Source organism: Chaetodon auriga, chromosome 12 (assembly GCF_051107435.1).
Source record: "Chaetodon auriga isolate fChaAug3 chromosome 12, fChaAug3.hap1, whole genome shotgun sequence".
Classification (NCBI taxonomy): domain Eukaryota; kingdom Metazoa; phylum Chordata; class Actinopteri; order Chaetodontiformes; family Chaetodontidae; genus Chaetodon; species Chaetodon auriga.
The window spans coordinates 10,481,359-10,503,226 of record NC_135085.1 but is presented as its reverse complement, the minus strand read 5'-3'; the positions used below and the strand labels follow the sequence as shown (position 1 = coordinate 10,503,226).

Sequence of the window (21,868 nt, the reverse complement as noted above, 5' to 3'; positions counted from 1 at the left end):
TAATTATTTTAAATAAATGCATTTTCTCTGTCTATCATCATAGTCAATAAAGTTTTTTTAAATCTCTTTCTAAGTTATTATTTAGTTTCCAATATCTTTAATTTTGCCTTTCAATAAATTTAATATAATTTCAATAAATTTCAATAAATTGGCACACTGATTACATTGTGATCGGCAAGAGTAGATAGTTGAGTTGAAACATTACCGACATATTAACCTGCTATGTTTGAAACAACCCATATACATATATATATAGATTAGAACCCTGCTTTCTACATATATAATTTAAATCAACTGCAATCACAACATAGACAATATCAGTCATTTCAAAAAGACGAGATTTAAACGAACGTGTATGTCCATCATATGACGAGCCATCAAAGCCTCTCTCTCATTGGCTGAGCGTGTCCCATGCGTGTTGTGGTAAACAAAATCCGAGGTGCGTGTATCTGTGTGCGTGTGACTCTTTTTATACTTCCATGGGTGCGTGTGCATGCGTAGAAGTGGTAATGGAGGATAGTGATCTACTCACAGGAGGCTTAGTTAGCAAGCTGTCTTCTTTCTCTTCTGTTCATATTTGCTGATTCCATTGTTTGCGAGACATTTACAACGTAAAGGAACAACGTCCGAATCAACTGAGAGGAGGTGGTAAGTATTTGCATGTCGAGTTATCTTGCGGTCGTCCCAGAATGTTAGCTTCTTAACTCACAATGCTAATCTGGGAGCTAAACTAGCCGGAACTGCTCTAAAGCTAATGTAGATGCTAAGTGTCGGGTGCCATCTATTTCCTGGACTAACCGTTAGATATCACCGGCTTGACGAATTGTAGTTTCACTGTTTGTGTTGTCTGTAAAACTTATTTGTGAAGGACGCTTGTAAGAAAAAAAATGCTGTAATTTTATAACTTGCCAAGACTTATGGCAACGTTAAAGCTACCGCTATCGAAGTTTGCTAACGGCGCACTGTACGAATGTACCGGATAGGATGTAACCAAGCTATGGTGATTTCTGTAATACAGGAAATAGTCCTATCCCATCACGGTGTAAACGTGAACTAGCTATCGCTAGCTGTCTTGTGATTATTACTTTCTCCTTCGGGACACCACGTAAACAAGATGACAAGTTGACAGTCAGTAATAGACGTTAATTTGCACCATCATGTACGTGACCAGTAATGACTTGAAATCCATGGAAAACATCTAGCTACGCTGTTAGTCTAGCTAATGCAATGCTATGTATTATTGCATGGTGGTTATATGGATGAGCTCATGTTTCTTTAGCAAGTTAGCTAATGAGCTAATGTTAGCTCACAGTGGGGCCGAATTAAAGAGACGCGGGTTTAACCAATCAGGGGCGGTTATAGCTTTTCCCAGCCCTGTCCAGGCTAGCTTCTCCCAACCATAGCGAGGGAACGGTAAAGCACATAAGAGACACATAACAAGAGGTATTTAAGTAACGCCATGCTTTCTCTACTATTCATAACCAGCGTAAAATAGTTGGCGTAATCTAATTTGCAATATCAAAATTGAAGAATGAAAGGTATTGATTAGCCACCACTCAGGTAACTAAGCAGTTAGTATTTTGAAATGTTTACACTGTCTACAGCAATTTTGAGAAGTCCTGAAAAAGAAATGTGCCAAAGTATCCAACATTATGTCATTTTTACTTACTGCAAAATATTTTTTTTAATTCTTTAACTGTACGTGTTTATTTGCCATCATTCAATTAAGATTTAGGAATTCAGGCCAAATATACAGGATCCAGTTAAAATCTTTGGCTGTGGGTAGAAAATGGAATAGTTTATATAAAACCATACTGAATCAAAATATCAAATCACAAAATCACTATTTCCCCTCTACAGGAGGTGCCACTGAGTTTTGGGATGGCGTCAGACGTGGTTTCCCAAAATCATGCTTCCAAGAGGATCATGACATTTTACCCCACTGCTGAGGAATTCAAGAACTTCAGCCGCTACATTGCATATATGGAGTCGCAGGGGGCACACAATGCAGGCCTGGCTAAAGTAAGTACTGATACACTGTTAGCACAGGCCACGCTCATAGTCATTGTAGTGTTTATTTGATTTTTATAATGTGCAGTCTTTTTTCTCTGCAATTATTTAGACAAACAGAAGGTCACCTGTTGTTCTAGTTCCATTACTCCCTATGTTGCAGGCATGTTTACATCAGCTTGTCAAACAAAGAATTGTGTTCATACTTCCAAATGTTTCCTGGTGAATGATCTTGGTAACAAACATTGTTAAGGAAGCAAAATGACTCACTGTCCACTTTGCTTCTCCAAGATTGTCCCACCAAAGGAATGGAAGCCCAGAAGCTCTTATGATGATATAGATGATTTGGTGATACCTGCACCCATTCAGCAGGTTGTGACAGGCCAGTCGGGCCTTTTCACACAATACAACATTCAGAAGAAGGCCATGACCGTCAGAGAGTTCCGCAAGATCGCCAACAGTGACAAGTGAGAAGTGCAGAAATAAAGGACATTTAAACTTTTTTGTTTCCAATTATCAGTAATTCTACTATGTCAGCAATTTAATACAGTCACTGCATTTATAACTTCTGATGTCTGACTGCTGTTAATGTCTTTTATAGGTTCTGTAGTCCACATTATGATGACTTTGAGGAGCTGGAAAGGAAGTACTGGAAGAATGTGACATTTAACCCTCCCATATATGGGGCAGATGTTAATGGAACTCTTTATGATCCTGTGAGTTGACCCTTCTTGGATGTCGCTGCTGTAGTGAAATTTCATTTGTATTTATGGGTTTTCCGATTGCTGTCTGCTTATCTCTTCACCTGATACTGATACTGATCACAGTAGCATTTCTCATCGATTGATCTTGTGTTATCTGCTTTACTCCTGCAGGAAGTCAAAGAGTGGAACATTTGCCATCTGGACACCATTTTGGATACCGTTGAACGTGAAAGCGGCATCACTATTGAGGGTGTTAATACACCTTATTTGTACTTTGGCATGTGGAAGACCACGTTTGCGTGGCACACTGAGGACATGGACCTCTACAGTATCAACTACTTGCACTTTGGAGAGCCCAAATCATGGTAAAGTTCTCAATCAAATGCGGAAATAAAGCTTTTGATTGCTACAAATTATTATTTAATGATTGTAATACTCATCTAAAAATGTTGTGATATTAATTTCTCACCTCTCAAACCCAGAGGAATTCGTTACGGATATGTGCTGTGATCTTGATATTGATATAAAATCTACATAAGTGTCCTTCCACACAAAAAAGGGAGGCTTTCTATTTCATATTAGTGACACTGTGACATTGACAGAGTAAAATGTTCAGTTTAAAAAATGTTTGATGCTGATTTGAATTCCCCCCCCCCCCCCCAATGGATTAAAGCAAGATCATCTGACAACACATTACATAATATACACACAAATGCATAATATCAGTTTACTGTGAGTAAGAGGACTTCTTTCAATATGTGCAGGTACTGTGTCCCTCCAGAGCACGGGAAACGATTGGAGCGTTTGGCTAAAGGTAAGAGAGACCAGTGGATTCTCTGTCTGTAGATGTATAAGGCCCTTAACGATCATGGACTGTTCTTTCTCTGCTTCTAGGGTTCTTTCCGGGTAGCTCCCAGAATTGTGAGGCCTTTTTGAGACACAAGATGACGCTCATCTCGCCCTCCATACTGAAAAAGTATGGTATTCCATTTGATAAGGTACAGCATTTGTTGTTTTGTATTTCAAACAAAGGACCTTTGCTTCATACCCACTACACACCAAATGTATACACTGCAGTTACTAATTATTTTATTATCTCTCCCTAAGATTACTCAGGAGGCCGGTGAGTTCATGGTTACTTTCCCCTATGCCTATCATGCTGGATTCAACCACGGTTTCAACTGTGCAGAATCCACCAACTTCGCCACAGAGAGATGGATTGAGTATGGCAAGCATGCAGTTTTGGTGAGTACTGCCAAATACCAGCATAGAAAACCATACTTAATCTAATTTGAATTAGGTTTTGTCTTGCTAATAAGATTGTAAACATACACATTCATACAATCAATTATATGTTTATAGATGTACATGCAATGATATCACATCCAACATTCGTCGTTTGACTCGAGGTTTTTGTGCCTTTCTTTCCTGTAGTGCTCATGCCGTAAAGACATGGTGAAGATTTCCATGGATGTATTTGTGAAGAAATTCCAGCCAGATCGCTATGAATCATGGCTGACGGGGCGAGATGTCGCAGCCATTGACCACTCACGGCCCACTCCAGAGGCTAAGGAGTTTCTGGGGGATGCCTTTAATGATCTCACCAGCAACAGTAACAATAACTCCTTGGAGAGCTGTGGGGAGGACGGAGAGCGGAAGAGGTGGGTGATTTACTACAGAAAAGAATGTCCTTGTCAGTGATTATGATAAGTTTCCAATGTAGTGAGTCCCCAGAACACACAGGTGATCGTTTGAGTAGGTCCCCCAATAAATGTTTTTTGACAGAAGATGACACTAATGCAATTAGTGACTACTTTTTTTAATAGTGCTAAATTTGTGTTAGATGTTATATGGTTACATTCTCATGGTCATATTCACGTCTATTAAAAATGTATCTGAAACAAATCAAATCCCAAATCTGAAAACTGTTTTTACAAAGCATCCAGGGATTCCCGCTGAAAGGTTCTGAGTCTGGATAAAACAGATAGAAGCTTACAAAAATGCACAGGGAAAACATTTCAGTGAATTAGAAATAAGGGGACCCATAAAGCGTCCATTAGCTGTCACTGCTTGGTTAACGAATGAGACAAGATGAAACCTGAGGTGGAGTAGTTGCTAAACAAGTTTTGGCTTGTGTTTTTTTTTTTTTTTTTAAGAAGTCATCTGAAAAACAGCCAGGTTTCTTTTGTTTATTTCTATGCTTTCAACACAGATTTGTTGTTTACAATGCAGCAATATCAGGGGAAAAACAGGGTATGTCCTATCAATAGTGGTTTTACTGTGTCCTTTTGGATTTTAATGCTTCAGAAACGCATGACGCATTTCTTGCAACATCACTGCCTAGTTTTAATGTGTCTTTACTGAAATGGTTTACACCTTAAGGTGATGTAGTTCTCTCAATTATTTTGCGCTCCACAGTATGTTGGGAACACCTTTGGGGATGTCTGTCTGTATGCCTTTTTTCTCGCCTTGCATCAGTCTAATTGGAGTTGACCTAAGCAGTTGAAAGAATATGTACAGGACTTTTGATAGAGTTAATCAGAACTTTTTCTATCCTTCATGTTTGCAATGTTTACAACATTTAGCAGGTGCTCATTCTCAAAGCAATTCAGAGTATTGATCAGTATTCCTAATTAAGTTTAAAAAAAAGTTAGCAGCAGAGCCAATCAGTCCTAACGACTTGAGACAAAACAATAATGGCAGGCCTAATAGATATCGAGAATTACAGGAAATGGACTTTTTCCAGTAATGCCCTGCTCCACACTCAAACAGTTAGACATGATTGCACCTGAAGGCTGCTCAGTTCACATTCTTCTGTGTTGAGTTTTAGTGCTTTACGAAAGGGCTCTCAAATAATTCAGAACTAATTTTTAAGCTGTAGTTTTTGTGTTGTGTGGGATTAAATTGTATTCATTAAGCATGAGCAATGTCAACCCCTTTCAGTGGGAATGTATTTCAATTTTATTTTGGATGGAGCATTCTATTAACATTTTTTGTTATAAGAGGTATTTGTCAAGGTTTCATTTCACAACAACAAGAGAAAAAGAAGTGTCAGAACCAAAACATCATTATCACTGTACAAGTCTGAATATATCTCCAGCTCACTGTTAGTGTGTGCGATATCTCATGTTGTCAGAAAGAAAGAACAAGTCAGTTATCAGTCATCAGAAACCAAAGTAAATGAGATGAAGGTCTTCTGTTCTCAACTGTTGTGTTTCTGTTTGGTAAACCCTCAGCACCACACAGAGGATTGAGACCAAGAGACACAGAGTGTGTCTGGATGTTCCCGAGGAGGTTGTTCCTAAGGATGAAGATGAGGAAGATGTGGAGCAGTATGGAAAGCGTCCCAGGCTAAGCCTTATACCTCCACGTACTGTGTTACAAGATGGCAAGAGAAATAAAGGTATTATCATCAATGTATCATCTTCTGTATGTTATCTTACTTGTTTCCTGTATGGCAGCTAAGTGTGCATTTTTCACCCTCACTTCCTAAACCGGGACCTCTGATTTGATTTGCAGGTCCCCCAAAGTTGGTCGTCACACCAACCAAGCTCACTTTATTGGATCCATTTCACAGGGGCTTGACCCAAAGTAACAGCGATGTCAGCCGCCCCCCTCATTATACCAAGACTCGTGCCCCCGCAATCTCGTCCCAGTCCCAGACCAGAAATGGACACCTGTCAGTTTCAGCGGTACCCACATGGACAGACACCATCGCTCAGCCCACCCGCAAAATGGGGGTAGCCAGCCTGCTCTTCCACAGGACTCTGAGCCCAAAAGACACTCTTCAAGTACACAGCTACAGTCTAGAGAAGCAGCAGCATCCTCACACACAGCTGCAGGTGCACAGCTATGCCAGAGAGCACCAACCCCGTCATCTCCAGCACAAAACCTGTACACCATTACGCATGCAGGTTCAGTCCATGTCTCAGGCACCTAGCAGTGAAAGAACAGAGCCACCCCCAGAAACCAAGACCGTTCTTACCAAAGTAGTGTGTGTTGTGAAGCAGGACCAGAAGGAGGACAAACCTGAAATGCCGTTGCCAGTTGAGGCTCAGGTTGAAGTGGAGAAGCCTGAAGTTGAGCCCACCAGTAAGTCCTCTGTGACTGAAACACAACAGACAGAGTCAATCAGTATGGAGGCGGAGGTCCTGAAAAACAACCGGCGAAAGGTCTGGTAGTGTTTGTTTGTTTGTTTTTTGTTTTTTTGGTGGTTCTTTGTCCACTGTGGCACATGTATGTTTGAGCACACGCTCTATACTGCATGTATTGTCTTTTCTGTCAACTTGATACCATATTAGTAGCTTGTATTCTTGCCTGAACAAATATAAAGTTTATATTTAAGTTAAGTTTATTTTTAGTGCTCATAAATACACGTGTCTTTGCTTCATAAAACTATTGTGCATGTAGACACTAAAGAAAAACACAGCAACAAGACTTTTGGTGGCTCTGTACTGGTGCATTTTCCTTGCATGACGTTTGCTTACTAATATATTTTACCTCGGCGTTATTAGTACTTCCACTAACAGAACAATCCTTTGAGATCTCTGTGGTGACAGAATGCATTTTATCAGACATTAGTCTAAAGCAGGCATCTCCAAACTATTCCACAAAGGGCCGTGCGGCTGCAGGTTTTTCCTCCAACCAATCAAGAGCACGAAGTCTGACCAATCAGCTCTCTGAAGACTGAGATCAGCTGATGAAATGAGTCAAGTCTGGTGTGCTGCTGCTTGGTTGGAAAGAAAACCTTCAGCCACTCGGCCCTTTGTGGAATAGTTTGGAGATGCCTGGTCTAAAGTCTGCCAAGAATGTTCAATGTTATTCGTGCTGTCCAAACTACAGAGTAAACAGTGCCCCCTTGCGGATAGTGGCATTGTCATCCTGAAAGACACTGTTCCTGTCAGGAAACCAATACCTGATGCAATGAAGGTGATCGCTCAGAATCATCATGTAAGTAGTTACTAGTTGTAACTAAATCCTCAAAGGGATATATGTATGCATACCAGTACAGAGCTCCAAATATACCTCAGAATTGTGAGATTTTGTGGCAACTGATGTCATGTCCACTGCTACAGATACAGTGTTGTAGTTTTATCTTGCGATACACTTCTTGCTCCAGCAGGTGTCAGAAGAGCAATCATACTGCAAGTCCATTGTGAAGAAGCAGCAGCAACAGGCAGAGCTCCAGAAGCTACCCCGTCATCACCCTCTAATCAGAGAGGTGTACAGTGACGATGGTACGCTGTTTTTTAGTTCTGCATAATGTGGAAATATTCTGTGTGGTGGCAGTTTACCAAGCACTGTACTAAATGTCCTTCATCCCATCATCCTGTCTGCAGACATGTATGTAGATGTGGAGGTCGAGCAAGAGGAGAAAGAGGAGTGGGCGAAGCCGCTAACACGGCTATGGCAGTGTCGGCCATATAACCCTCAGGCGGAGAGAGAGTATAATAAGAGCATGGGCCAGCAGGCCCCCTACTGCTCCATCTGCCTGCTCTTCCACACTTACCATCAGGTGACAATGACAAGTATTACTTAGAATTAAGGCTTGTATGGCTGACTGTTGTTATATCTGTTGTAGAAAGAGCAAACGTACCTTTTGCAAAACTGCCATTTAAATTCACTAGTAATTATAGGCTTTTTAAAAACAATGTGTATATTTACCAGTAATTATATCTAGTTGATATTTATTTTTGTTTTATTTTATTTCTTAAAGAGTATCTAGTTTCTAAGCGAAACAAGTGTCCCACACAGTTGTGCATTGACTTAACACAACAGCCAGTTTTAACTGTGGATTGCATCCATCAGATATTCATGTAAACAATGTCTGAAATAATGTACTAACAAGACTTTGGACTCACCCCCTCAAGTCAGAGTCCAGTAATGGAAGTTCCTGTGTGACGTTGGAGAACCGTCCAGGGGGCCGCCAGTGGTCCAAGCCACTCATCCCTGAAATGTGTTTCAACACCCAAAGTAACAAGACGAGCGACAGCGGGGAGGGACAACTGTCTAACCCTCATGTAGCAGAGGACGGGACCAGCCGGCTGGTCAGCTGTACTCAGTGCTGTGTCCGCGTACATACCAGTAAGTGATGAACAGGCACCTATTCAAGAGTCCTTCCTATGTATGCTTAAATATACTGCATGCATGTACTACATATATTTTTAGATATATGTCACATGCAGTACTTTCAGATGCTTTGTTATTTTTTTTTAGAATCCACCATTCAGCTGTTACTCTTAAAGCTTGATACACACAGTATCACACACAAACAGCCATTGCTAAAGGCTGTTTGTGTGTGAGGGCTAAAGGACATAAATGGATTATGGATGAATATGCAAACACACCTGTGGCACACTAAATTATTCAGCCAGTCGTATCAAGAGCTCTTACAAAGCATTTACAAACAGACTCTCTTTTAAATTACTTGTTTTTGCTTGATGAGTTGCTATTATATTACCTTATTTTCACACCCTGATCTTCTTTTTTTATAGGCAGGACAATGTTATGACCGGATGGTCTTCCTTATCTTTGATCCAAATGTTCAGAGATAACATTCATTTTTTCACAAAAGAACAGCAAGTACAGGACTGACACCACAGGGTGCAGGCGATTTATTTATTTATTTTTCACTGTTTCCGTTAACCAATAAATGTGCTGTGAAATGAAGCCTGTGAGAAGTGAATGTGTGACATGTTCTTTTCTCTTCCTGTTCAGGCTGCTACGGTGTTTCTGGAGACGAAGCCGAGCTAGACGACTGGCTGTGCGCCCGCTGTGAGGCTGATGCCATCACTGAGGTTTGTTAATTGGGCTACGTATAGCACTCCTCATTATTTCGATACAGATCATATAAATTGCTCATCATACCGAAAACAAACGCAAACAATACAACAGCAGAGTGGTTGTATCGTGATCATGAACAGTAAATTGTAAACAGTAAATAAGCAAGACAATTGGTTGCAAAAGCCTAGAAAAATGTCACGATTGCACAGTAATATTTTTATGGTGCTGAAATTGAATGTGTTGGCCTTACATGTGTGAGGTGGGCAGGTGTTGGTTTTTCTGATTAAACGTGCTAAATAGTGAAAACGGTTGGTCCTGGAACAGCTTAGAGTGAAAAGCACTTGTGACACGAAGGGTTTAATATTGCAGACACAGGTGTATTCACAGCTCACTTCCTGAGATTACAGACCAGTTCCAGTGGCACCATTGTGGGTATCACCATGGCTTCTTTCACTGTAGCTCTGTTTTGCCTTTAAGTACACCAAACAAACATGTATGTGCATCTGCACTCTATCATGTCCTCATTTTACCTCAGGTAGATATAAACCATGATGTTCCACACAAGCACCACAAAGGTAGCTTTCACTGAACTAATATTTCTAATCATTTAGATTACAGTTGAGAAGCGCAGCAGCCCTGCTTTTGTCACGCTTAAATAAACTTGGCCCTCCATGCTACTGCTTCCTTTGTTCTGAGACAGTGACAGTGTTCCCGTCCTTTGTGTTACTGTTTGACAGATTTGTTTTTCTGACTTTGTAAAATTTATCTTCAAGTTTCCTTTGCTTTCAGCATTCCTGTCTCCTCAGAACAATAGATTGTTGTGAAACGTTCAGAGAATATGGCCCAGTGTTAGCACAAACACCCTCTGACCACCAGTGGGCAATGCTTCACTCTATAGTTCATCATCATGCCTCAATGGACTTCATACTGTTTTTGTTTCAAATTGTCTGCATTTTTAGAGTCTTTGAGCTGAAGGAGTCTCATTTTCCTGATTTTAGGATATTAAGAATTACAGTCATTTGTTCAATAGAAATATTAAAACATGTAATGCCACAGATTTTCTCAAAGCATGTAGACGTTTCTCGTGTTTTTTAACATGGTTGCTACTTACTTGCAAAGTGACTGTTGAGACCAGCTTTCCTCATTTCCTGCCAGTTCCTGCACTGCTGCACCTGTTGGCTGCTGTGTCTCTTCGTTCCACTGTGTGGTTCACTTCCTTACAGTGCTGTACTGCAAGAACAAGTTTTAAGAACGTGCAGTGAAGCGTTTCTGACAGCTGCCATACCAGGTGTGCTGTGGGGTTCAAGGATCAGCAACAGATTCAGCTTAAATTGCTGGTACCTCTCCATGTGATCCAGTACAGGAGATGCAGTTATCCCCAAAATGAATAATATACAACAGAACATCATATACCCAAACATCAGGATTTAGATAGGCTGAAGATAAAAGAGTCAGTTTCCAAAGTAAAATTTTGTGTGTTTCTTCTTTCAGGACTGTTGTCTGTGTTCCTTGAGAGGTGGAGCTCTGCAGAGAGCCAACAATGACAAGTAAGTGATTCCAGCAGATATTAGTGCTGCCACCACCTGAGCTGTTCCAAGTTAGGGACCAACTTAAATGTTCTGCACATTTAAATATAAGAATACTCATCTAAATGTGCAGTGAGATGATGTGATGTTCATTTCCTTTTGAAACGTTTTGCTGGCTGGACATTAGACAGGGAGGGGTCAGTCTTGTGTGGAAACCAATTAGCTATTATTTATAGAGAGAAAGTGAGTTTGATTTTATAGGATAGACAGGAAAGTGCTTATTGATCAGACTTTTTTTTCCACTGGTGCAGCAAGAGGGCGCCACTGAAGTTTTTCCACGAAGTTAAAGTGCCATAACACCTTAAAGATCATGCCAATCTCAAAGAAATAGAATGCACAAAGCCCTGTGTTTTTCTTTGTTTGTTGTTTAAAGAAAATATCATCCTGAGCCTTTTAGTTAGAATGTCCTCATGGTCACAGTCATGAAAGTACAGCGAATGTAAAGGCATCAAAAAGTACTCGAGAAGGATTTAAAATGTTTACAAAACACCTGAGACACAGAGAGTCTGACTCTCCTTTGACCGCATTAAGTCTGTTTCGTCAGCCTGTTACTGCTGAAATCCATGTAGTAGATCAAGCCCCTCAAGCCAAATGCATGCATCTATACACACACCCACACACACTAGATGTGGATGCGTGTGCCGTTGCTATTACCCCCAGCCTGAGGTTACACTTTATCAGTCAGTGGAGGATGCATTAAGTGAATGTCAGTTGATATGACAGGAAATGTCTATAAACAGAAGCAGCGTTTTCCTCTCCGCCCTCTATGTTGAATGGCTTATGACAGAGGGGGAACAACTTGGTTGTGGTTTTGTATTTTTCAGAATAATGCAACATATCACATAATTTGCCAGTATCTTGGTATCATCTTCTATGCATATGTTATGTTAAAGAATTTCCCAAATTGGGGTCTAAGGCTAACTACAGGCTGTACTACAGTAGACCTTGTCTTACCTTTTTTGATCAGAGCTGTGGCCACTTACTGTGAATATCAGATAGAGCATGAAATGCCACGAAGAAGTAAAATTGGTTATTTTCTTTTATTTTCATGTGGTTTTAAGTCACCAGTGCCTGGTTGTTTTAAACCAGTGTTAGATTTCAGCTATAGTCAACTACAAATTACACATGAAAAAAATCTCCGCTCATGCTCCACTTACCAGCTTTTTCTGAGCTTTCACTCCATCTCACAGTCTTCCTCAGCAGATGACGTGTGCTCAGGTGTCATAGAGATAGCTATCTCCATGACTAAGCAAACACAAACTGCTGAGCAAGACTGAGATGCAGTTGAAAACAATGAATTAAGATTATTTTTTTTGTCAAACTACTGTATCCAAAATAATGATTAGCTTTTGACTCCTATATAACATATTCTGCATGCAGATATTTTTCCATTGAAATAATTCAATATTAATCATAATTTCATTCCTAAATACACTATGTATTTTTCAGTTTGGCGTAATCCCAGTCCTAAATTATATGTTCTGTTTAGAAATGCACATTATAAATGATGGTAGTAGCAGTAGTAGTAGTTTCTGTTGGATCACGTGCAGACATTAAATTGTACTCCCAACATCAGATGGGACCACAAAAATTGTTTAACTGAGACAGTTTTATCACATTTCTGAATTTGTAGAAACATCGCCCTGGAGTGGACATTGAACTGTTTGTCCTGAATCAACTTGTTTGCCTCTCACACAGGTGGGTTCATGTGCTGTGTGCCATCACTGTGCTGGAAGCTCGTTTTGTGAACATCACTGAGCGGGGGCCCATTGATCTCTCTGCAATTCCGCTCCCACGGTTCAAACTGGTAAGACTTGCTACACGCGCAGCAGTTTGCTGTACATTTAGTCGAGCTCCAGTGACGTAGGTTAAGAGACCTGTTCTAGCTCCAGGCATGAAGGTAATGCTTGTTGATACACCAGAAACCTGAAATTGAACTAGAGTTGCCTTGGCTGTTTGCCGAGTTTCTCTCTTATTCACAACTGTTCATGTTCTTAATTATGAATATTCATCGATGTACAGTAAATGCTGCATTGCTCTCCAAACTGTTGCTGGTTTAGTCACTGTTTTTGTGATGCCTATCTACTTCGTCATGGTATTGTGAGTCATATCTTTCTTTCCACTGCCAAGCACTTTTGCCCTCTAAAGAATGGATTTTTGGTAAACAGAGCTGTACTCTGATGACATCTGTTTGTCCTCTTCACTGAGGACACACAATTCAGCACAGTGAAACTCATGTTGGCTGCCCTTACACACTTTCACTTCTCACCCTGGATGTTTCAGAATAATAGATGCTGTTTCAGCTGGGTAATGGAGCTGAGGCATTGTGACCACATTTGATCTAAAACAAAGGCCATGATACACATTAGCTAACCAAAATTTTTACAGAAATAATGTGATGTGTAGACCATACAGGCTTATTCTCTGCCTTGTGTATGAGTCACACAACGTGGTTCACAATAGTTGGCCTTGTCTCCATTGTTACAGGTCTTGATCTCAAAGGGACCTTTTGTCAATGGATCTACTTCTAAATAAGTACACATGATGTCAGAACATGTTGAATTATCTAAAGGAAGTTGTGTAATTTCCCTGTAACTTATCTGTGTTCCAGTTCGTGTCTGGGTCTGCTGTCTTTTACTCCCTTTGATAACTTTTTTTAATCTTTCTCCCTCTCATCCTCCCCATTCGACTTGTTTCCTTTCTCCTCCTTTCCTTCCCTTGTACTTCCTTCCTACTTTCCTCTTGACCTCTATTCCCCCTCCACACGTCTGTCTTTGTCACCCTGGTAGAAGTGTGTGTACTGCAGGAAACGGATGAAGAGGGAGGTGAAGGGCTGCTGTGTCCAGTGCTCCCACGGACGCTGCTCCACAGCGTTTCACCCCACCTGCGCTCAGGCAGCTGGTATCCTCATGCACCCAGATGACTGGCCATTCATCGTCTTCATCACCTGCCACAGACACAGAGCCCCCCTCATACCTGAGGTAACACAACGGAAACACAGTTAGGCCAATAGTAACGAATTGAAAAAGTCAAATAATTTCTTTATATGTTGTGAAATAAGAAAAAGGGTAAACTAGAGCTTTGAGCGTCAGAAGAAACAGAACAGCAGTCATGTGATGCACGCTCACCTGTTGCTCTGTGTAATCTCACTGCTTATCTTGGATTTTTTTAGATGAAAAATCTTATGGTCTGTTTTGAGAGCTGGAATGCATGTTGTGGGAAAAAGCCAAGCTTACTTTGTTTTAACTTTTCAGACTGCTTTGGTCTATCTTTTGTGAGAGCACCTCCTTCTTATTTGCCTTCGGATGCCCCATATTTTTTTCCAGAAATGCTACCAATGTTGAAAATAATGCTGCATGTAAATCGCAGCTTTTCTCAGTTCCTCATTGTAACAGTAATTTCCTTCCATGGACTCGGAGATCGGTGATTTCTACAGCATGAAGGTGTCATAATCTGCAAGCCCAAACAAGCTCCGTCAGCTACCAAATTACATTAAGATAAGCATTAATCTTTGAGTGTGTGCCATGTTGTAAGGATCAGATTCCAGATACATTTCAAAGTTTCAGGGAACCTGAAGTGAGTCAGAGGTTTTGTTGATTATGTCATAAGGTTACAATACAACATGTCCTCCTGCTGCTTAGTTAATGTCATTTTTCCAGCTGTTCCCTGACAATTAAATCGTCAATGTCATCATTTCCAGTCACATTTTAAATTCAATAGAAAAAGTTTTTTCTGATACATAAGATGGATAAATGCACCTTGGTGCTATCAAAGATGTCTCTGTGTTATTCTAGATAGTTGGCAAAGAGGACCTTTATGAAGTCTTTGTAATTAGCCTTGCATCTTAGCTTCCAGCAGTGCTTTAGTCAGCTGTGCAGGAGAGAAATAGTTTGAAGATGTTCTTTCTGAGCTCTCAAACTACCCCAGGGATCCTTTCTTTAGTGTACGTTCATGCTGCGTTGATTCACTAATTGGGGGAGACAGACATCTGTTCGGTCCTGTCAGGAGATTCGCAGCGACAAAATTAATGTTCACTGAATGCAGATGAACTTTTCTTTTGCTGTCATTGAGCTATGTGAAGACGAGCCCGAGCTTGTCTAAGTCATCAGCTGTAATATTCCAGTGTATTTCTTACAAGGAAGCAGAGAGCAGTCTGTGCGGATTCTCAGTGACAGGGCTATGGTTATCCAAGGAGGGCTGAGCAATTGGACTTGGTTGTAGAAAGTTTTATATGTCCTTTATTCAACCTTCCTCAGCAGGCGGAGAGCAGTATAATTTATTGGGTACACACGACTGTTCAAATCATGTTTTGTCAATACAATGGACCCTGAGTTATCTTTATACACCTGTGTTTATGGCACTTCACTTTCATGGGTTGAGTGATAAGCTTTTGAGAGTAACACCCGGTTCCTGTCCCCCAGCGCAACAAGGCATCCTTGAGGGAGCTGGCGGTGGGGCAGAGAGTGATATGTAAACACAAAAACAGCCGTTACTACCACAGCGAGGTGGTGGAGCTGACCACAGCCACCTTTTATGAGGTCGTGTTTGACGACGGGTCCTACAGCGACAACCTCTTCCCTGAGGACATCGAGGTGAGCAGAATTCCTTCCAGTCACTTACTCTGTTAAGTGAAAAGATCGTTGTTCAAATGCAGTAACACAAATTAACATAGTGAGGCTTAAATAACAGATATAGGGCCCTATGAAATGTGTTTACATTTTTTCCAGATTCAGCTTTATTTTTAATTCTGTGTTACTGTTTTCATTTTTCTGAATACTCTGTTTTATGATTCGAGCACATTTTGTCATCAGATGTCAGAAAGAGTGTCTTATCATGTGGTGGATGAATATAATTTCAGCCACTGAATAAGAAAATAATGGTTCAATATCAGTTAGTTTTAATGTAGCACAACATTGTACTATATTTTTATCAAAGGGATCTCCTGCAGGACAGCCTAAAGATCTAAATGGGTCTGAATGCTCCTCCTTGTTTACAATGGTTGACCAGAAAAGGTTTTTCAGTTTTTTGGGGGTTTTTTTAGGTAATTTTTTGCCATATTCTGTGTTTTTCCAGTTGATTCCGATTTATTATCACATTCCAGTATTTCCGTTCTTGTTTTCTGCATCATGGAAATCATGTGGCCTTACAGATACAAGCAAATACAATGAAGTTTTCCTGTTTTCCTGTTTAGTTTCCTGTCTAGATATTTTTCTTTATCTAATACATAGCATGAGTTCACCGTTCACTCTCTTCTCAGAACCGTGACTGTGTCCAGCTTGGTCCGCCCTCCAAAGGCGATGCTGTTCAAGTGCGATGGACAGATGGGTTGATATATGGAGCCAAGTTTGTAGCATCACACTCCATCCTTATGTACCTGGTGAGCCTCCTCTCATGTGTCTCTCTCTCACTTTGTGTCTCACTGGCACTGACAGTTTGTTCAGACCACATCAGAGAATGTTGGATTATGTTCCTCGACCTCAAAATGTGGGTGGCCTGTGTGGCTAAAAGGAAAAGTGCTGAGACACATTAATAATGGATTACTCATCAGTATGTGATACATTTAAATGAGGTGCTTTTACTTGGATGGCCTAATTATGCAGTTTGTATCAGAGAGGAATGATGTGGCACAACAGCCTGCATATTATTGTGGTTTTGTGACCCAGTTCACACTCATACTGCAGCATGTCCCTGAAGTGCTTAAATTGGCCTACAATAACAACTGTTTAAAGGAGGTGAACAGAATTTTCATGTAGATCATGTGAATATTAATGGTTTCACTTACTGTGTGTGCGTGTGTTTGTGTGTACACTATCAGGTGGAGTTTGAAGATGGATCACAAATCTCGGCCAAGCGAGAAGACATCTACACTCTCGATGAGGATTTGCCCAAACGAGTCAAGTCACGCATGGTAACGTCCGATCCCCCTTCAATCAGAGAGCTGTCTGGGCCTTTTATGAAAGAAACAGCATTCTGAATAGGTTATTGTACGTTTGATATGCACTGATGGCTTTTTCCCGTGTTGTTTGGTCCTCAGTCGGTGGCATCAGACATGCGTTTCGAGCTCTTCACACAAAACGACGTCAAGCAGAACTCCAAAAGGCAGCGGGTCATCAACTCTCGGTACAGAGAGGACTACATCGAGCCCGTCATTTACCGAGCCATCATGGAGTGATGTCCGTTTCTTTCTCCAGCTTTCCACCTGTCCTTCTCCGTGTCATCAGCTCACCACAGTGAGATGCAGCTCCGGGTCCCGGCTTCACGGTCTGGCCTCTCTGTCTCTGGATTCTGCCGATAGGAACGACCAACCTCCTCCTCCTCTTCCTTTTTCTTCCACAGCCTGTCGGGCTACATATTTATAAACTACGGCTGGGACTTTAAATGACTTTTGTGTTCATCGAATGATATTCTTAGACCTCCGTTTCCCATCACACTCTGATTTTTCTTCCTTGGTTTCATCATCATCTTTTTTTTTTTTTTCTTTTTCTCAGGAAGAAGCCATCACTGAATTATTAAATATGGAAAAAGGTTGGACTATCTAACTGGGGCAAGATGTTGTTTTTTTTTCTACCACCACATTTAGCAGCTGTTTAGTAAATACAACTTTACACAATATACAATGGACAGTTTTTCTACTTTAGTGATATTTCTTCTAGAAATGACCTTTCGCTCGAACCGTCAGGTCAGGTTTTTCACTCATAAAGTCAAACAAATGCAGAACGATGAACTTTGAGGTAATCGGCGCTTGACTACAACAACAGTTTGATGACAATTTGATTCTTGGAGAACTGTGTTAAGTTTTAACCCCAAAGAAATGAAATATTGTCTCAAGGTCACTTTTGGAGACCTCATCAGATTGTACTCCTTGCATTGCATCATGTGGTTCATCAGTTCATGTTCTCATAGGTATGTCGACGTGCGTCTACTGTGAACATAGGAAAAGCTAGACATGTTTAAAAGGCCCAAGCCTTACGTTTCAAAGGGCCAAGCGTACTTTAGTTTTTATAAAGCTTAAGGGTTATTATGACTATTGTAATTAATGTTATTATTACACTTAATTTATGCGACTGCATTGAGTTTGAGAACAAAGCTATTTTTGTCATGTCCTTTTCACGATCTGTAGAAAACCTCAGATGTATTTATATTTATTATATTGATAGGTTTTCAGACATCCTGTTTTAAATTGTGAGGCTCACTTTTCTTGTATTGGGATTTTGAGGGTGTGAATGCCGGCAAGCCTGGCATGCCTGGCAAGTCCCTCTCGAAGCAAAAAGCACTTATTGTTCCTTCCTGCCACAGGACATTCACTATTTTGTAGACACATGGCCTCCACTAATTTTAGTTTGTGTGTGCGTGTTTCTGATAAAAGCTAGCTCTAGAGATGAACATTGTAACCAGGTTATAGTTTGATCCCAAATAAAAAAAAGTGGTAAGAGGATAATTTTCACACGTGGGCGAGCTTTCTTTCATTCTGAGTCCTTTGTGCATCCTGTAAAATGGTCTTTGTGTTGGTTAAAATATGTCGACAGTCGCTGGTCCAGAATCATGTGAACATCTCAGCCCCTACGCCAGGAAAACGGCTCGATATTCAGGGTCAGCCCAGAGAAGTACAGGTGGGTAGTTTTACTTTAGGCTGCCGACAAATTTTTTCCAGCCTGATGGACAGTAACATTGACATCCTGTTGGGGAGGAAGGCCCTCACACTCTTATTTAAGAAGGCAGTCTGCTTGTGGCTGATTCTACAGGAGTTGTAATGGACACGTAGCAATATCATAAAGCTGAAATTTCACCACAATCATTCATAATTTATGATGGAAACGTTCACCTGGCCTGCTTATCTGCATAGCTGACAGAAGAAAGGATACAGCAGGTGTACTTAAGGCAAAGACGAGTTCTGCCCTGCTACCTGTTGTCTCCTCAAAATCTACAGAGCCAGTTGAATCGACTATGACGTCCTATAATCCTCTTCAACAGAGCTTCACCAGCTGTACAGTACATAGTGTTTCTTCTGTTGATCACCTTCTACCTTTCTGTCCAGCTGAATATACTGACCTGCATTGTTTCATTGCTTGCTCCTATATGGAGACCTGCCACGTATCTAAAAACATTTCTATTTAGTGACATACACTGCAACTGTTATCAGTCGCTGACAAAGTATAGATTATAATAATGAACACTAATAACCTCTTCCAACTACATTATAGTGAGTGAGGGCTTATTTGTGCTTTGGTAACTTTTTTTTAAATATACTGTTTTGTGCATGAATGTGTTTTTCATATTTGCACAGGAGATTTGATTTCAGAATTCAAGGCTGATAATTTGATAATCTAATCCCCTCCCTTGACTTGATCTGGCAAGCACTGTTGCATGCATATCTAGTATATCTATGTCTACAGGCTGCCTGAAAGAGGAACTGTTATCTCTCACCTTACACACACACATGCAGGGTTACCCCTGGGCACAGTATGAAAAGAGATGTGATCTTGGTTCATTAATGCTTTGTGTGGGTGGGGGAAGTTAGCAATTCTTTGAAAATGTATTCTCGAGGACTTTTTGAGCTTTCAATGAAATGCCTCTGGGGAAGTTTTGGACTGCCTCAGCTTCGATTTAAGGAAATGCCCCACTGCTATTTCAGTTCTCTTCACGTAAGCTCACATTGGCATTATTGTAACCTTAAAATTCTGCTTAAAGTTACATAAAAGAAACCTGATTGGATGTGGTGACTGACTTGTGGGCGGGAGTAAGAAATGAGTACCAACATCCTGCCGCAGTCACAGTAATTTTGCCCTCTGAACCACTTATGACGAGAGAGAAAAGCCTCTGTGACGCCTCAGAGCCGTTAATCCCCTGCTTTGGTTTCTAGCGTTTGTTGGTTGGCACATTCTGGTTTTGTTGTTTCTGAGTCTCGGTCTTAGATTTGGTCATAGTATCTGCTGCTGTGGCCCTTGTTTTCCATGCTTGGGTGTAATCTGTAAAATCAGCACATTTTTCTGTTCTCCAGCAGTGTTTGTTTTCTCTCCAGGAAAAGCAGAGCAAACACTACCTGAGCATGTATGGCACCAACATGCGCTGAATGTTGTGAAAGTTCTCCCCAGCAAGTCTAAATTATGTACAGAAAATATGCTTTGACTAAATGACTGACATGACATGCTAGCAGCACGGCTGTATGGACGGTAATGTTGGCCGGTCTGCTGGTCAGTCAGATGGTCCACCACTTCACTCTGGACTGAACCATCTCAGCAGCAACTGGATGGATTTCTTTGGATACACATTCTTGGTCCCCAGAGGATAAATAACTAGCCTACTGATGTAAGTGTTCTCCTGTCACTTCAGCTGCCACCACAGAACTACCAGGTGGATTATCATTGAATTTGGCACACACATTTATGTCCATCTTGGGATTCATTGCTGGAGTGATCCACTGACATTTAATCTGGCGCCACTGTCAGGTCAAAATTTTAAATATAATACCTTTAAAACTGATTCCCATCAGCCTCTGTTGGACTCTGTGTCAAGTGCTAATTAGCAATTATAAGTATGTTAACATGGTGAACTAAGATGGTGAACATGGGGAAAATCACACCTGCTTAGCTTTAGCACATTGGCATTGTCACTGTTAGAGTGTTAGCATGCTAACACCGACTGGACCAAAATTATAATAATGATTAAAAAAAAAAAAAAAGAAGAAGAAGAAGGATTAGTGACAGGGATCTATAAATAGACACACCCGAATAAAATTAAAACACAAATAAATGAATAGGATTTCAACGAGGGACAGCAGAACTTCAGAGCTCTGTATGTAGGTGCTATTGTTCACTCTATTCAAAGCTTCAGTCCAAATGTCTTCTGAGATTTCGGTTCCAAGTTCCTTCTCTCAGCTTCAACCCTTCAGCCAAAAAGGAAGATGGATGGATCACTAAGCCTTATTATCCAGCTTCTATGCTACAAAGGTCTGATCCAATTTGGCTGGTGAGAAGTTGTGATTGTTTCACAGCGGGGTATGAATCAAAAAAGTTTCCCTCGAGTTACTCTGCCTCTAAAATTGAGACGATATTATGAGAGTGGAGATGACCACAGGGTTGGATGCAAACTGTAAAATCTTCATAGATGGCACGAGGGCATGGAGGGATGATGATATGCATGACATGCCCTCCAGTTCACACCAGTCTGTACCTGGAGATTGAATCCAGTACGATATTTTGTGGACATTTGCTGCCCAGTAATATCCTCTAAAGTCTGGCAGAGCCAACCTGCCCTGGTCATGTTCTTGACTTAATTTTGAAGAAATACTTTTGATAAATCAAAATCGTGAGATATTTTTACTTTTTACTTATTTTGTCTTTTCCCAGAAGAAATGAGCTGACTGGATGTAATCTAGTTTAACTGGATTTAATCAATGGACTGTTCCTATTTTATGTCATGAAATGAACCCGACGGGAGCAGTCAGGCTCTGGGAAATGAAGGCAGAGAAAAGGGCCCATCACTACAGACAGGTGGCAGGAAGGCACAGCTATCTCACTCATGTCTCACACACACACACACACACACACACACACACACACACACACGCATACACACACGCACACACACACACACACACACGCATGCACATACACACACAAACTGTCAGTAACCCACTTGCGGTAAACACCTTTTCCGAGCACCTCTGCTGGTTCTGTGCAGTGATTTCAACGATACACCTGAACACACACTTCTTTGGAGGTTGTAGGAAAAACATTATTTTTTTCACGCAGTCTTTGTTCATGCATTCTCAAATAAAGGCTGTGT

General features: G+C 40.8%; 1 protein-coding gene across 6 annotated transcripts; it reads left to right on the top strand.

Annotated features, from left to right (window-relative positions):
• The first annotated feature begins 457 nt into the window (after nt 1–457).
• On the top strand, nt 458–18,528 carry LOC143329201 (lysine-specific demethylase 4A-like). 6 transcript variants are annotated; one of them, XM_076744996.1, is made up of 24 exons: nt 512–648; nt 1,861–2,022; nt 2,302–2,477; nt 2,612–2,726; nt 2,886–3,079; nt 3,479–3,528; nt 3,609–3,712; nt 3,822–3,959; nt 4,149–4,375; nt 5,951–6,117; nt 6,234–6,628; nt 6,725–6,886; nt 7,557–7,664; nt 7,834–7,951; nt 8,054–8,229; nt 8,585–8,798; nt 9,432–9,511; nt 10,989–11,044; nt 12,782–12,890; nt 13,873–14,064; nt 15,505–15,675; nt 16,341–16,460; nt 16,899–16,991; nt 17,118–18,528. In XM_076744996.1, the coding sequence occupies exons 2-24, from the start codon at nt 1,882–1,884 to the stop codon at nt 17,253–17,255; spliced, it is 3,444 nt and encodes a 1,147-aa protein (XP_076601111.1). In that variant the 5' UTR covers nt 512–648; nt 1,861–1,881; the 3' UTR covers nt 17,256–18,528. The 6 variants fall into 6 exon arrangements, with proteins under 6 accessions (XP_076601114.1, XP_076601108.1, XP_076601111.1 ...); XM_076744993.1 differs by having other exon boundaries at nt 506–648; nt 6,234–6,886; XM_076744995.1 differs by having other exon boundaries at nt 6,234–6,886; nt 7,837–7,951.
• Nucleotides 18,529–21,868: the final 3,340 nt, after the last annotated feature.